At 46.7% G+C, this 17,206-nt stretch overlaps 1 protein-coding gene across 1 annotated transcript in view; it reads right to left on the bottom strand.

Annotated features, from left to right (window-relative positions):
- Window positions 1-8,842, bottom strand: part of F12 (coagulation factor XII) — an 11,049-nt gene extending 2,207 nt beyond the window's left edge. The window contains exons 1-10 of the mRNA XM_015412500.1: window positions 8,745-8,842; window positions 8,293-8,363; window positions 7,629-7,736; window positions 6,954-7,088; window positions 4,393-4,497; window positions 2,041-2,215; window positions 1,723-1,823; window positions 1,358-1,655; window positions 1,113-1,249; window positions 439-593 (exon numbers count right to left, since the gene is read on the bottom strand). Coding sequence (XP_015267986.1) covers window positions 439-593; window positions 1,113-1,249; window positions 1,358-1,655; window positions 1,723-1,823; window positions 2,041-2,215; window positions 4,393-4,497; window positions 6,954-7,088; window positions 7,629-7,736; window positions 8,293-8,363; window positions 8,745-8,842 — 1,383 coding nt within the window. The remainder of the gene's footprint in view (window positions 1-438; window positions 594-1,112; window positions 1,250-1,357; window positions 1,656-1,722; window positions 1,824-2,040; window positions 2,216-4,392; window positions 4,498-6,953; window positions 7,089-7,628; window positions 7,737-8,292; window positions 8,364-8,744) is intronic.
- Between the last annotated feature and the right edge of the window lie 8,364 nt (window positions 8,843-17,206).

Consider the following 17,206-nt stretch of genomic DNA (forward strand, 5'->3'; position numbering starts at 1 on the left):
AAATGTGGTCTGTTTATATCAAAGGGTGCTAAACATCAGGATATTGTGGTTGGGGTGTAACGATTTGCCTTAAGATGGCTGGGACTTATCTTGTTGAAATCATAAGATCATATGCATTAGCCCTGTGGCCATAGAGAACACTGCTGGATAACAGCCACATTCACTGGCTGCCTGCAGACTCATAGTACTGATATGAATAAAATCATCTTCTCTATAGGTGGAAATGATAGTGAAAGGTTGCAGGCAGCTAGTAGCTTCTTCTGCTTCCTCCAAAATTAATGTCTGAGAAATGTCTGAGAAGGGAGGGGCAGGGAAGCCGATGAGACAGCATCATGCCTTTCATTGCAACAAAAACCTGTAGAGAACCTGATGGTGGACTTTAGGTTTGGATTTTTATAGAATGGATAAGGCCCTGTCACCGCACCTTGCTCTGACAGCTTCCTTCTCACCTTCATACAGATGTCCCCAACCAGCAACCTGGCACCGATTCCCTTCATCATATATCTCCACGGAACTGGGCAAGCACACAGGTGAGATGGAGTGTGAAAACTCAGCACAGTGTCCTGGTCCATTCTCTTTCAATCGCACCAGTGCTGGGGAGAGTGCAGGCATCCAATTAGTATGACAGTCTCTTGGTATAGTGAACTGGGCACAGGGGAGGAGATTGCTAGAGAGGTGGTGAGTGAAACTGTGACCTATCCTTATGGAGAGTGGTTGAACTTGAAACAGAGACAGACTGAAGTGAAACTCCCCACCACAAGGCATATAAGTAGGCTTCTGGCATGGCCAGCACTGTACTTTCTGTTCCCTCTTGGGACTGTACAGTATGGATTAGAACCTCGTGGTTCTGTTAAGAGAGGAACCAGCTCATCCTTTGACCCACCTTTGATTCTACAACTCAATGGTTAAGGTTCTTTGGACTCAAGAAAGGTTAAGGAAAGGCATTTCTGGTTGGGGTTGGATGGTATAGAGAGAACCAAAAGATGGTCCATAAAGAAGTCAGGCACAGGGGTGGGACTGGATGCTCCAAGGGTGTCCAGAGCACAGGCATGGATGGCTACCCCATGTGTGTATGGGGGGGGGGGAAGAGACATACAGGAAGAGGCTCTCACCAATGTCATGGTGCTTGTTGATCTCAGAGTAGTTCTCATGCAGTTGATATCCCTGTACTTGAAATTTTATGGAGCTTTTGGTGGTGACATTGTAGAGGGTCTGGCCCAGCACAACTGAAATCTGGGAGACAGCTGGCCTAGAGTACAGAATATTTTATCAGTAGAGCCCTTCACCATCAGATCTAAGTTCTCTAGATTCACTATCAGGCCTTTAGCAGTTCTGGGAAAACAATGGCAAGACTTGCCTTCTCTCCAGACAATGTGCAGCAGTCAGGATCCAGAAGGAATCAATGAGGCTCCCTCCACAGAACTGCTCCCCCAGATACATGGCAGCCATGTAAGGATGGGCATCAGAATGTGCCACCATGCCCCCCACCACACGACTTCTCTGGGAGGCAGTCTTCGTGTAGCGTTGTCCACACACTGGAGCTGAGCCAGCACTGGACTGGGTACCATTGGTCCTGTCCGGAGACTCTGTCACGGATTCCACATGCTTTCCCACATTCACTGTACTCTCACTATCTGCAGAGAAAGCAGCATGGGCTCATTGATCTCTGGTTCATTCACCCACACCCCATTCATTTCATCCAGAGAGAATGGCACGCCTTACCGTTAGTGTGGGGGTAACAATGGGGGACATTGCAGAATCCCCAGCTGACCTGCTTATCTCGCAGCACGTAACACCACGGCTGGCTGTCGTTATCAGGGTTTCTGCAGAAACAAAGGGTCCATTTCTGTCTCAATCAAGATCTGCACTCAGCAAGTCTTATCCCATCCACCGTTTGTTTCTTCTGTGCCCCACTCCTCGGATGCAGCTCTGGCTGTTCCCATCCCTGGAATTTCTCCCCAGCCAGATAGCTCTGTCACATCCCTCTTACCCTATTACTTGGTGTGTATACCCACTTACTACATTAAAGACACAGCTCACCTGCAGAATGCATGCGACCCCAGACCTAGACTGACAGCATTTTCCAAAGTGTTGCTGGAGAACTCATGAAACAGAATGGGAGAGTCCCAAGGCAGGCAGGGCTCCCCTAGGGAAGTGCTTTGAGCAATACCTCGGTACAGGTGCCCATTCCCACTGTAGCAGGTGTGAGAGTGATCTAGGGAGCAAGAAGGCTGGCGATTAAAACTGGCAGGTGCTGTAGAAGGCAATGTTTATGAACCCCCTACTTGCCCTTTCCCAAGAAGACAACCTCTTCTCACCTTCCTGTTGTTAAGAATGTAAGAAGAGCCCTGCTGGATCAAACCAATGGTCCATCTAGTCCAGGCATCCTGTCTCACACAGTGGCCAACCAGTTCCTCTGGATGGCCAACAACAGGGCATAGAGGCTGAGGCCTTCCCTTGATGTTGCCTCCTGGCTCTGGGATTCAGAGGATTAGTGCCTCTGAATGTGGAGGTTCCCCTCAGCCACCATGGCTAGTAGCCATTGATAGACTTCTCCTCCATGAATCTATCTAATCCCCTTTTAAAGCTGTTTATTCCTGTGGCCCTCACCACATCCTCTGGCAGCCAATTCCACATTTTAATCACTCTCTGTCTAAAGAAGTATTTCCTTTTGTCTGTCCTGAAGCTACTGGCCATCAGCTTCATTGGATTCCCTGAAGTTCTAATATTTTGGGAGCTGGGGAAAAAATGTCGCTCTGTCAACTCTCACCACCCCATGCATATATTTTTAATAAACCTCTATCATCCCCCACCCCTGGTAGTTGTCTCAACTAGGAAGAGGCTGTGGCTTAGTGGAAGAATGATTCTTCCCCCCCCCCCTTCTGTCTAAGTTAAAGGATCTGAAACAGCAGATACTGAAATATCTTTTTCCACGTGAAACCCTGAAGAGTCACTACTGTCAACCACAATGGGCAGTCCTGAGCTGGATGAAACAATAGTCTGACTCATAAGCATATGGAGCAGAGGTCCATCAGTGGCTATTCGCCACAAGGTATAGATAGGGGCTCTGGGGCAAGTGATGCTCTGTCTTCTTGGTGCTTGGGGGGGGGTGTCAACAGTGGGAGGGCTTCTAATGTCCTGGCCCCACTGGTGGACCTCCTGATGGCACTGGTGTTTCTGGCCACTGTGTGATACAGAGTGTTGGACTGGATAGGCCTTTGGTCTGATCCAACATTGGCATCTCTTATGTTCTTATGACTCAGGAGAAGGGCCAAACTGGAGAAGATGCTGAGAGTTTCCAGCATTTTAAAAAATATGAAGTTATCAGGTTTTGTGGAGACCAGATTGAGATCAGGATCCATGTGCATGAGAAAGGGAGGCTTATAAGCCTCCCCCCCCCCAGTTTCCCCCCCAATTTGCAATGCCTCTGGGTAGCTGTGATTTTTCCCCCATTGTGATAAACATCCCAAATAAGACATACATATAATTTTAGTTACTTTATGCAGCAATTCCCCCAATCTAGGCAATGTAGGGTTTCCAGCCTCCAGGCGGTGCCAGGTGATCTCCCGCTATTACAACTGATCCCCAGGCGACACCGCTCAGTTCCCCTGGAGAAAGTGGCCACTTTGAAAAGTGGCCTCTATGGCATTGTACCCAGCTGAAGTCCGTCTCCTCCTCCCCAAACTCCACCCTCCTCAGGCTCCACCCTCAAAATCTCTAGGTATTTCCCAACCCGGAGCTGGCAACCCTATGCCTAAGTGTCAATAATATACCTAAGCATTTCTATCCTCTGGAGGGTAGTCTTACCTATATCACAAGCTGAGTTAGTGTGAGCTAGCACACAGTTTTTTAGCCTCAGGCTCACACATTTTGGTCTCAGCTCAGGAAGGATGGCTCCAGAGCAAACTGATTTATGCAGTAGCGAAATCGCTCGCTCACAACTTTAACACCAGTAGCTCACAAAGTAGAATTTTTGCTCACCAGACTCCACAGCTTAGAGGGAACATTGCCTTTGGGTAGCTGTGATTTTCCCCCCATTGTGATAAACATCCCAAATAAGACATACATATAATTTTAGTTACTTTATGCAGCAATTCCCCCAATCTAGGCAATGTAGGGTTTCCAGCCTCCAGGCGGTGCCAGGTGATCTCCCACTATTACAACTGATCCCCAGGCGACACCGCTCAGTTCCCCTGGAGAAAGTGGCCACTTTGAAAAGTGGCCTCTATGGCATTGTACCCAGCTGAAGTCCGTCTCCTCCTCCCCAAACTCCACCCTCCTCAGGCTCCACCCTCAAAATCTCTAGGTATTTCCCAACCCGGAGCTGGCAACCCTATGCCTAAGTGTCAATAATATACCTAAGCATTTCTATCCTCTGGAGGGTAGTCTTACCTATATCACATAATGGTCCAGAAAACCTTCCAGGACAGCCACAGACCCAACCTTGCTTCAGCATTATGCAGTGGCCTCCATTTAAACAAGGGTTACTTGTGCATGCTGTGAATCACAGAAAAAAAGATGAACCTACTATAGTGATCAAGTTCAAGAAACACTTCAGCTGAGAATACACCAAGTCAGGTTTTCTTTAACAGCCAAGTATAACTTACTCCTTTTTATGTCTCATATCTGATGATCCTGACCCACTGACCCATTAACCAAGGAAAAGTGGTGTCCCTCCTGCTCCACTCATTATGAGATTGCCCCATTCCTCTTCCCTAGATATGGCACTATTGTCTCTATACCCATCCCACTAGTACAGGGGTGTCAAACATGGCCTACGGGCCAGAACCGGTCTGTCAGGGTTCTTTGGTGTAGTGGTTAAGTGCGTGGACTCTAATCTGGGAGAACTGGGCTTGATTCCCCACTCCTCTACTTGCAGCTGCTGGATGACCTTGGGCAAGCCATAGTTCTGTCAGAGCTGTTCTAAAAAGAGTTCTCTCAACCCCACCTACCTCACAGGGTGTCTGTTGTGAGGAGGGGAAGGGAAAGGAGTTTGTAAGCTGCTCTGAGACTCCGAGTGAAGGGTGGGGTATATATCCAGTCTCCTCCTCCTCCTTCTCTGGCGCACAAGCAACTGGTGCAAGTGAAGGAAGACAGGAGGCTTCTCCCTACTGCGGATGCATGTGGTGAGGTGTGTGCAATTGAAGCTATCAAGAAACATAAATATAATAAAATAAAATAAATAGAAAGGAAATGTTTAGGGGCAGGGCTAAGAGGCTGAGGTAAAATGGGGTGGTGGTGGAAATGAAGGCGGAGAAAGAGGAGGTGTGGTGTTTTTCCCCTCCCGCCTTTTCAGATCACAGTGAAGCCTCTATATGGGCAGGATGAAGCTGAGTAGCCAGCAAAGCTGCCACTACTGGACCAACGTTTTCAAACGGTGACTCTGCGAGAGCAGGTACATGGAGGGGTGATTTGCCAACAAAGGGCCAGGACTGGTGGGGGAGAGAGGAGGAGGAGGAGGGTCAGTGTGTGGAATGGGAGGCAACTGGGCTGTCTTGTGCATCCCACCCTGAGGGGGAAGATGTCACAGCCTTAGAAACAAGGGGAGGAGTGAAGGGGGAAAGGGGCACCCCTGTCACCACCACATGTTTGAACAGCTAGGAGGCGGAGTGAATGTTGGGGTGAGTGGAGGAAGGTGACCTCCCTTCTCCCTCCCACCTCTTCTCAGCCCATGATGGAAAAGTAGTTGCAGTTGGACAAAAAATGCCTGTCAAGCCTTACCTTCAGCTCTGCCGTTTCTGTGGGAAATGAAGGAGGGATAAGAACTGGGGGTAAGGGGGTCTGGGAGAGCCAGGTTCAGACCCACCCCCTGGGCCAGGAACCGGTTGCGCAGCCTGGTCCTCCTCACAGGGTTGTTGGTGGTGGTGAGGATGGAGCAGTGGAGGGAGGAGTCCAGTGTGCTTCCTTGAGAACCTCAGAGGTAGGACAGGGTAAGAGAGGAAACAAAGATGGATTGTAGCTATGTTCAACAGCTGAGGTTGGGAGTATTGGGTGTGTGTGTGCTGAAAACCTACCTAGTTTATTTGCAAGGAAGATGACTCATCTCCTAAAAGTGCTATATATACAAAAAGTAACTAATTTGTATGTAAGCCATAGTTCTGGCACAGCTGTTCTTGAAAAAGAGCAGTTTCTGTCAAGAGGTCTCTCAGCCCCACCTACCACACAGGGTGTCTGTTGTGGGGAGGGGGAGGGAAAGGAGTTTGTAAGCTGCTCTGAGACTCCCTTGTGTAGTGAAGGGCGGGGTATAAATCCAATCTCTTCTTCTTCTTCTAAATGTAAGATACCCCCCCTTATGGTATCCCTTGGGGAAAAACTAGTCTTGTATATGATTAAATACATTTATTGGAGCTTTTGTGAGTTTCCCAGTAAATCAATTGCTTTCACTTGTAGAAATCAATTGCTTTTGTTTGTATTTTGAGTAAAAATAATATCATTAATTGGGTTTGCCTGTACCCTTTATAAAGTTTATATCTACGGTACCCGGCATTCCATTTTATAGCACATATGGCCTGGCCCAACAAAATTACATTTATGTCAACTCCGGCCCTCGTAACAGACGAGTTTGACACCTCTGCACTAATAGATGGCCATGTCTGCACTCCCTTTATGCTCTCTCTCCTTTGCTTTCTGTATGGTGCAGTAACCCTACTGCCAATAACACAGGGTCCAGGGCTGATGATTCCCTGGAAATCGTATCTTCTAGCCTGGAAGCCCTGGTCATAATAACTGGTTGCCTGAAGGTTGGTTTTAGATATATAATAGGAATTCAGAGAAGAGGGATGATCTCTGTCTGGGAAATAGCACATGGGAAAATTGTTAAATACTCTCTTGTCCCTGCATTGTAGCTCTTATCTAAACACACCCCTCCCATTCCAGGCACTACTCTGTGGCTTAATCAACAAATCTCTCCTAATTCCCCCCCCCCCCGGTATCCTGGCTTTTCCGTATCTGACCCTTTCCATACACGGGCTTGCAAACAATCTTCTTCTTTCCAGCACAATGGCATTCCTCCAGCCCAGCAGGTTGATACCGCAGCCAGGTCTCCTTTTCTCCAATGTGCAGGCGCCCCAGAGATTCAAAGCAACTTTCTGCAAAGCAAGATTACAGGGTGATTCAGATCACACCTACCTCCCACAATGCAACTTGCCCTCTGGAGACAGATCAAAAAGCCACAAGCCCTTCGTCCGTACTTTAGCTTACGACACATGACAAACCCCAAGGTTCCTCAGAACTGCCAATACTACCTCATGGTCATTAAAAGCTTAATTTGGTCAGTTTGGCCCCAGGAGAACAAGATGGGAGCGTCAAACCTGAGGATGGGGCTATGAAGTCCAGCAGAACACATTACAATATAGAGGAACAGCTCTCAGCCATTCAGTTTGGTGTACTGTAGACTGAGGTCTTGGCCCCATGGAGAAGGATGACGATAGCAAAGTTGCCCTTGTACAAAGACAAAGGTAGTTCTTTTGTTATTGATGTTGTTCATAATTTGTTTTGCCAAATTATTGAACATCATTATTAGGCTATTAGCCATGCAGGGTCCATAACTCCAGGATTCATTGAACATCATTATTAGGCTATTATGGAGCCATGCAGGGTCCATAACTCCAGGATTCAGGCTCTATTACCTTTCTCACAACGTTTCCCATAGAAACCAGGATTACAGATACAATGAAACCCAGTGCGCCGAGCTTCACAGACAGCACCATTTCGGCATGGGTTAGGGTCACAGTGTCCTGAAAAAAGAGGAAAAGAGTCAGTCATGCAGACAGGCAAGAAGAAGAACTGGGCACCATATGCCATTGGCCATGGAGGACAGCACTGCTGGTGACCACATGAATGTGGTACTTCTTTTAAGAATTTACAAAGTGCTCTGCTGGATCAGAATGGTGGTCCATCTAGTCTCGGCATCTTGTTTCACACTGTGGCCAACCAGTTGCTTTGGAAGGCCAACAAATGGGGCATGGGGACCAAGGCCTTCCCATGACATTGCTGCCTAGCACCGGTAGTCAGGAATTTACTGCCTCTGAATGGGGAGATTTTCTTAGTGACCGACCAAATTTAGCCACAACCAGGCCAAGGATGAGAGAGCACATGTACCTTTACTCTGCTGCTGGAGCTGACTGACAGCCCCATTAAGGCATAGATTTCTCAGAGTAAGTTTCTTGTTCTGGACCAAGCACCTAAAGATGATAGGATGGAGTGGAGGATTGGAGGTCAAAAACTCTTTGATGGAGAGCCTTCCTTTATGTCAGCTGCAGGTAGATTGGCTTCTTCAGACCACTGACTCACCTCTTGGCCTCTCCTCTTTTTCACAGTACCTCCGTTGTTGGTCTCGGTCATAGTTCTCTGTGGTGGCACACCTGACAGGGAAGAATTTGAGAGTCAGCAAACCAATACTTGGAAGCTGGGCCTATGCCGAGATGGAAAGTTGCAAGTGATGACTTCCCCATGCACCTCAAATGCAGGTCTGGCCAGGCCCATATTGTACCCTCTTCCCTCACAACATGCTTTGGAGGGCCAGGCCTTGGTTAGAGCATGTTCTTTGCTTGCAAAAGATGCCAGGCTCAATCCCTGACATCTCCAGTTTAGAATAATACATGAGTCAGAAGGACTGCCACCGATCAGTGCAGACAATACTGAGCTAGATTGACTGACAGTTTGGCTCAGTATGAGGCAGCTTTGTGGGTTGATATGTTCCACTCAACAGTCCCCACTCTCCATCCTACCCAAGAGATGCTTACCAGGGCTCAGGATCAGCAAAGCTGCCTGGGAGGCAGGAATAATACATTTCACGGTGGAAGCGAAAAGGGAAATGGCAGGGCTCCTCATTGCGAACCATCTCTGCAAGACAAAAGTAGATGAATTGCTTAGAGTGAGGGTTGTGCATACTGTGTCAAAAAGAAATATAAAAGCCAACATATGGTTGTTCCATCCCTCCTGCTTTTGCTCACCTCCATGTATCTTTGAAGTGAGAGAAGAACCTTTTCAAATAATAAGAGTCTCATGGAATTGTTCTGCAGGTGCTGGCAGGCAGGCCTGCAGCTTAAGGGTAAGGTAAAGGTTTTCCTTGCTCAAAAGGCAGTCGAATCTGATTCTAGGGGGTGGTGCTCATCTCCATTTCCAAGCCGAAGAGCCAGCACTGTCTGAAGACTTTTCCCGTGGTCATGTGGCCGGCATGACTAAACACTGAGGCTCATGGAATGCTGTTACCTTCCCACCAAAGCAGTACCTATTTATCTACTTGCAATTTCTTGCTTTTGAATTGCTAGGTTGGCAGGAGCTGGGGCCAGAGATGGGAGCTCACTCTGTCACGTGGCACTCAGGTCTTGAACTGCCGAGCTACCGACCTTCCAGTCTGCAGCTCAGGCAAAGAGCATTGTAAGCAGCTTGATAACAGCCTAAAAACTAAAATTTAGGGTGCTGGGTTTCTGTTCCTCATAGCATTATCTCATTAAATTTTACACTCACAAACGGAATATCACAACCTTATTAGACAAAATTAATAACGTTTCATCTAGATGTAAGGTAAGTGATTGACAGTGCAGAGTTACATCCTTTTAAGTCCACTGCCATCAAAAGAGTTTGGGAGCATGTAACTGTGCTAAGGAGCTGTGGTGGCTCAAGTGGTTAAGACGCTGAGCTGCAGGCTGTGGAAGGTCGGTCGTTCAGCAGTTCGAGACCCGACTGTGCTGCATGACGGAGTGAGCTCCCGTCTCTAGTTCCAGCTCCTGCCAACCTAGCAGTTCGAAAGCAAGAAATTGCAAGTAGATAAATAGGTACCACTTCAGTGAGAAGGTAACAGCGTTCCGTGCACCTTGGTGTTTAATCATGCCGGCCACATGACCACGGAAATGTCTTCGGACAGCGCTGGCTCTTTGGCTTTGAAATGGAGATGAGCACCATAACCCTAGAGTCGGATTCGACTGGCTTTCGAGCAAGGGAACCTTTACCTTTACCTTTAACTGTGCTAAGGGGGTCAGAGGCCTCAATAGTTGGTGGTATAACAGTAACATAGAGGGGAAATTTGTTTTCTAAAACCATATCCAAGAAGAGGCTGGTTTTCCAGTTATGTGGAAGAAAGAGAGAGGATGGCAGGTCTAGTGAAAGAGCATGTTATCCATGTATGTTTTTGTAGTAGAACAGCTTTACCACCCCATGTGTATACTGTAGGTTGTTTTGTATATGGGGAGTGGGGTGTGAACTTGATGCTTATGTCTGTTTTTTAATAATTAAATAAAACATTGTTTCAGTAAAAAGCTTGACCGCCCTATAAATGAGAGGGTGCTTTCTCCCCAGACTTCCCCTGCTGGCTCGCAGCCCTGTCAGGAAGCTGGGGCAGAAAGCAGTTTCCTGCCTCTCTCTTTTGCCTCTTTGGTCGCATGCCACCACCCCTAGGTCTTGAAATCACCCCCCTGTTTTCTTGGTACATTCCAGGGGACCAACACCAAATGGGAATCTTTACATTAGCATGCCGAGTAGTAAGGCAGGGAGTAAGGAAGTGTGCAGGCTCCTTAGTTAAACAACTTTGTTCCTACAAAGCACAACTCACGGTAGTTACAAGACAGATCTAGGTACAGCTAAGCAAAATAAAAGAAACATGGAAGAAAGGTTACTGGCTAGTTCATTTGCAATCCTTGAACATCTTTCCCAGTCTTGAAGCTGGCTGTTGGTTGAATAGTGCATCCGCCCAGGGTTGCACCTGCAAGCATCCTCTGGCATCACTCTCCTCTAGGAAACCATCAACAACAACCCACACAAGCTTCTCCCAGGCCCTCGTGCCACCAAAAAAAGAGCAAAAAGCAACAAACTATACCAAACAAAGGAACAGTTCCCTTTTTCAGATGGACTTCTAGTGCCTGAGCCGGGTTGCCCTGGAGGTCTCCTGCTATTACAACCAGGGCTTTTTTTGTAGAAAAAGCCCAGCAGGAACTCATTAGCATAATAGGCCACACCCAACAGCAGAAACTCATTAGCATATTAGGCCACACCCCTGACAGCACAACTCATTGGCATATTAGGCCACACCCCCATGATACCAGAAGTGTGCTCATCTCCCCCACCTTTTGCTTCTTATTCTGTTTACCCAGGGCTTTTTTTGTAGCAGGAACTCCTTTGCATGTTAGGCCACACACCCCTAATGTAGCCAATCCTAATGAGCTTCTGCTGTCGGGTGTGGCCTATTATGCTAATGAGTTCCTGCTGGGTGTGGCCAACTTGGAAGCCAGCCGGAACTCCGTTCCTGTGCGTTCCTGCCCAAAAATAGCCCTGATCTCCAGACAACAGAGATCAGTTTCCATGGAGAAAATGGCTGCTTTGGAGGGTGGGCTCTGTGGCACTATACTGGGCTGAGGTCCCCCCCCAACCCCCCCTCCCCAGGCTCCTTTTCCAAAATCTCCAGGAATTTCCCAACCCAAAGCTGGCCACCCTAGGCCTTAGCCAATCTGGGTGTCAGGTCCCAGGGCTTAAACCAGCCACCTCCAACCAAAAGGTGTTAACACATCAAAGAGCTAATGTGTTTTCCCTTTGTGTTGTAAATTACCCCAGTCCTTTCCATCTGGTAAAATGTATTTTTTCCAAACTCTGCCGGTCTCTGGGACTCCAGCCCAGACTTCCACCTCCATAACTGTCACAGCATATCTCACCCATTTGCCACTCATCTACAATAGTTTTATTGTTATTGAGGATACCTACCGGTATATTCCTCTACAAAAGATGCTGGAGGGCCTGTTTGTGAATCTTTTTGTGGGGTTGGAGTTGAAATGATTTTGAGAAAGGCAGGATGGGGAAGATGGCTATTCAATGGCTATTGCTAAATAAGAGATGCCAGTGTTCCACCCGCCCTCCACGGTCTCCAACTTAGAAACTCACCCCTGAACATTAAGCAGGTAAATGTGCGTAGTTACTGTGTACGTAGGGAATGGTACTCTGCACATGCCCACCACTGTTTTTACTTTTTTGCAGTTTTTGTATTGGCTCAGATTTATTTAGATTCTCACCAAAGGCTTTCTTTTTTTGTTGTGAGAGGTGACGGGGGTTACAGTTGTCTGGATATTATGCCCCCTCCTTGGCCCTGAACAATAAAGTACTACTTTTTCTTTAGTGAGAGATTCTGTGTGGCTTAAGCCTGACTGAGCATTATGCCCATAGAGGTGCATTTTTCTTCACACAGGAAAGCTAGGTAATTTGCAATGTATGATTAGAAACAGCCCGGTACAGTTGGGAATCTAATTTTCTTCCTCCACCCCCTCCCCCATGGGCCAATTTATTCCTGAGGCAAATTCCCTACAGCAAACAATTGGTGGGGGCAGCCCAAATAGAGCATAGACCTGACTCTGGATATGTGCCCAGTGCTCTAATTTGTCACTGCTAATATTAAGGGGGAGAAAGGAAGCACATGAAAAAAAAATCTCTTGTGGGGTGATCTTTTACAGGGAAAGGATATTTTCTGTGGTGTGTTTATTGTATACATTACAGTAGAACAGTATACTTCCCCCTCTGATTTTTGTGTGAATTGGCTTGGTCTCATGGCGTGGACACCTGCCCCATTATCGTTTATTGGTTGGAACTGTAGACTGCATGAGCTCCCTTGTCCTGAAACAAGTTGCTTCCATCTCTGTATCTTCTGGCTAATAAATGGATCAAAGTTTGAGTACAGTAGCATCTTTAAGACCAACAAATTTTAATTCCAAGAACTAAAGGTGCTACTGGCCTCAGACTTTGTTTTATTGCTTCAGATATACATGGCTACCCACCTGAATCTAATAAATAGATATTATTTTGAACACAGCTGTCTCTGCTGTGTGAACCTAAGAGCAGGAACCTGAGAGAATACCCTATTGTTGACCTGCAAGCAGAACAGAATAGCACGGGGTGTCAGAAATGGTCCTGTTCCTTCTTTGGGTCTCCAGCACTCTATAAGAAGATTCCTGATTACACTCTTTGTTCAATAATGGAGCATTTCAAGCCTTCATCAGATTCCTCCTTTGTGAGGAGTTTACGGGAGAACTGGAGATGAGGGGAACAGAAGCTAAAATTGTACCTAGTTGTCACAAAGGCTGAAGAAGAGTCTGAGGATTATAAAATTGTAGTCTTTCTTCAATGCACAGGAGAAAAAGTTTTTAAACTTTGTTTTTCATTTTTCTGGCTCTTAGAAATTGAGTGCTCCATATTGTACCAACCCAGCAGCAGCAGCAGTAGTAGTAGTATTGTATGGGTTTCTCAAGAACAAGTCATGTCAGACTAACCTTATCTCTTTTTTTGAGAAAGTTACTACCTTGCTGGACCAGGGGAATGCTGTAGACATAGTTTATCTTGATTTCAGTAAGGCTTTTGGTAAACTTCCACATAATATTTTTGTTGACAAATTAGAAAAATCTGGTTTGGATCCTATGTCTCTTAGGTGGATCTGTAACTAGTTGACAGATCACACCCAAAGAGTGCTTGTGAATAGTTCCTCATCATCTTGCAGTGACAGGTGGAGTGCCTCAAGGATCCGTCCTGAGACCTTTTTTGTTCAACATCTTTATCAATGATTTGGATGAAGGGATAGAGGGAATGCTTATTAAATTTGTAGATGATACTAAATTGAGAGGGGTAGAAAATACAGTAGAAGACAGAGTCTAGATACAGGATGATCTTGACAGGCTGGAAAACTGGGCTAAACAAATAAAATGAACTTCAATGGGGATAAATGTAAAGTTCTGCATTTAGGTAGGAAAAATGCATAATTATAGGTTGAGGCTGAGTTGTCTTGGCAATAGTATGTGCAAAAAGCAGAGGTCGATTCGGGGGGATCGCAGGGGATCGCAGTTCCCCCGGGTGAGGTGCGGGGGCGGGGCACATGACGAAGCCCCACCCCCTGCTTCCGGCCCTCCCGCTTCCGGCCCTCATTCAGCCAGGAGGAGGCAGGTGAAGAGGGAGGGTAAGTTGCTTCCTCCCCGCCTCTCCCCACCCCTGCCTGCCTGGGGCAAGGGAGGGCCTTGGCGGGGCTTCCTCGCACTCCCGCCGGCCTTGCAGGTCCACTGCCGGGCCTTATGATGTCAGGGGGTGTGGCATATGCTAATGAGTTATGCTAATGAGTCCCCCTAGCTCTTTTTCTATGAAACGACCCCTGGCAAAAAGGATCTAGGGGTCTTAGTGGACCATACACTGAACATGAGTCAGCAGTGTGATGCGGTTGCTAAAAAGGCAAATGTGATTTTGGGCTGTATCAGCAGAAGTATAGTGTCCAGATCACATGAAGTGATGGTACCACTTTACTCTGCTCTGGTTAGACCTCACCTAGGATATTGTGTTCAATTTTGGGCACCACAATTTAAGAAAGATATAGACAAGCTGGAACGTGTCCAGAGGAAGGCAACAAAGATGGTGAGGGGTCTGGAGACCAAGTCCTATGAGGAAAGGTTGGAGGAGCTGGGTATGTTTAGCCTGGAGAGGAGACGGCTGAGAGGTGATATGATAACCATCTTCAAGTTCTTGAAGGGCTGTCATCTAGAAGATGGTGTGGAGTTGTTTTCTGTTGCCCCAGAAGATCGGACCAGAACCAATGCGTTGAAATTAAATCAGAAGAGTTTTCAGCTAAACATTAGGAAGAACTTCCTGACAGAGCAGTTCCTCAGTGGAACAGGCTTCCTTGGGAGGTGGTGGGCTTCTTTGAGGGTTTTTAAAGAGAGGCTAGATGGCCATCTGACAGCAATGCTGAGTGTGTGAACTTAGGCAGATCATGAGAGGGAGGGCAGGAAGGGTTGCCTCAGTGCTTAGTTCACGTGGCCCTTTCTTACACGCCCGGAGAAATGCTGATTGCCATTTTGGGGTCATCAAGCAATTTTTCTCCAGGTCAGTTTGGCCAGGGATCCTGGAGGTTTTTTTGTCATCTTCTGGGTGTGGAACAGCAGTCACTGGGGGTATGGAGGGGAAGGTATTTGTGAATTCCCTGCACTGTGCAGGGGGTTGGACTAAATGTCCCTGGAGGTCCCTTCCAACTCTATGATTCTATGATTTATACCCCGCCCTTCACTCGGAGTCTCTGAGCAGCTTACAAGCTCCTTCCCTTCCTCTCCCCACAACAGACACCCTGTGAGATAGGGTGGGGCTGAGAGAGCTCTGAGAGAAAACTGCTCTTGAGAGAACAGCCCTGAAAGAACTGTGACTGACCCAAGATCACCCAGCTTTATGACTTTGTGAACCTTTGCCAAATTGAGCAATCCCCTTCTTCAGTCTGCAAGCATAGTCTACCCTGTTTCTTATAAAAAGAAAAAGAATTGTGACTAGTCAGTTCTCCCCAAAACATGATTACCCATCCTTCAACAAGGCCCCTGTTCCCTTATATCTATTTCATGGCCACAGATTCTTGCACTATGTAAGCCATTAGAAATAAACAACCCAAAACTCCGACCAGATTCCAAATTTGGAATTTGCCATAGGAGCTACTGTTCCTTGACTGGCGCAGGCACAGAGTTGGTACTCACCACTATCACTATGCTTCTTCTTGTGTTGATTCCCATGTGGAGGCTGCCAGAAAAAGATAAATCACTATGATGATTTCTACAGGGGGATGGGCTTTTGTGGTCTCCTTGTCACTGTTGCAGATGCAGATGCAGCACAACGGCAAGGGGGCTTCTGCATGGCAAGTTCCCCTGCCACAGTTCCCTAGCAATGACACACACAAACACACCGTCCTCTGGGCCATAGTTGCTGTTGCATTTAAAAAAAAAACACACTAAAATATTGTTATATCCAGGGCTCTTTTTGTAGAAAAAGCCCAGCAGGAACTCATTAGCATAATAGGCCACACCCAACAGCAGAAATTCATTAGTATATTAGGCCACAACCCTGACAGCACAGGTCATTTGCATATGAGGCCGCACTCCTGCGTTACCAGAAGTGTGGTCATTCAGCCACACCCACCTTTTGCTTCTTATTCTGTTGACCTTGTTTGTGGTCAAAACCCAGAGCCTTTTTTTGTAGCAGGGACTCCTTTGCATGTTAGGCCACACACCCCTACTGTAGCCAATCCTAATGAGTTTCTGCTGTTGGGTGTGGCCTGTTATGCTAATGAGTTCCTGCTGGGCGTGGCCAACTCGGGAGCCAGCCGGAACTCCGTTCCTGTGCGTTCCTGCTCAAATATAGCCAATATACCATTGTAACAATAGGTGGAACAGGTTCTGTTAATTCCCAGCTTTCATTTTAAAAGTCTCTAAGCCTTTCCATTGCAAAGAAATGTATTTTCTCTTATATTTCTGCAAGGAAAAGGGCTAGAGACTTACTTTTTTAAAAGTGAAAACTGAGAATTCAGAAAAACTTCTTATACCTGTAGTTATAACAGGATATTGATATAATTATATTTGCTGTTTTTGACAATAGTTGAAGGAACAGTAATTAGATTGGATTTGATATAATGACATTTCGCTGATTTAAAAAAAAGTAAAAGCCCCAATTCATATTGCCACATTTTCCACTCTCTCCGTATCCTGAAGAGTAGTTTCCAGTGAAATAAACAAACTTAAAAGACCGGCTATAAGGTTTCACTAAACTGTCCTCAACAGGAATGAAAGGTTCATCAAAGCCTCCAACAAGCTCTGCAGGATTATCTGCATAGACACTTTTTAAAAATTTCAGGTCGGCGGCGGGAGAGAATCTAATGTTCTGCCACACCTAAAACTCCATTTTCTTATGGCTTCACAATGGGCAGACACTGCACTGTACTCTTCTGTATTGCTGCCGTTCTCTCTGACCCCCCTGGACACCGAATCCCTGTGGGGGAGGGGCTGGAGTGAGACTAAGGTGAAATCTCTCCTCCTCCTCTGTCTGCAAGCAGAGCTCCGCGGAAGAGAGGGAGCAATTTCATTGCCTTATGTCTCCTCACTCCAGCCTACTGACCCTCATGACTGTTCCTTAACGTATCCTCATAAAATGTGTACGGGTGGCCCTACTGCCATTTTTCCCCCTGCCTCTGTGCAGAAAAAGGAACCATGAAAATTATATGTCTTAAACACTTGCAGATCTTTTCCAGGCTCTGATGAAGGATTTTAAAAGGCTACCTCTCACTGGAGTAGTACACAGTGGAACTCTGAGTGTCTAAAGTCAGAAAAATAAAAAGGTTAAAAACCTTTAATGTGTTTTCAAAATTTTACAGGCATGGCAAGACAATACAAAAGTGGTGATGGATCCCAGTGATGTCACAAGCACTGACCACAGAACTCCC

This window comes from Gekko japonicus, unplaced genomic scaffold, assembly GCF_001447785.1.
Source record: "Gekko japonicus isolate JY-2015 unplaced genomic scaffold, Gekko_japonicus_V1.1 scaffold100, whole genome shotgun sequence".
Taxonomy (NCBI): domain Eukaryota; kingdom Metazoa; phylum Chordata; class Lepidosauria; order Squamata; family Gekkonidae; genus Gekko; species Gekko japonicus.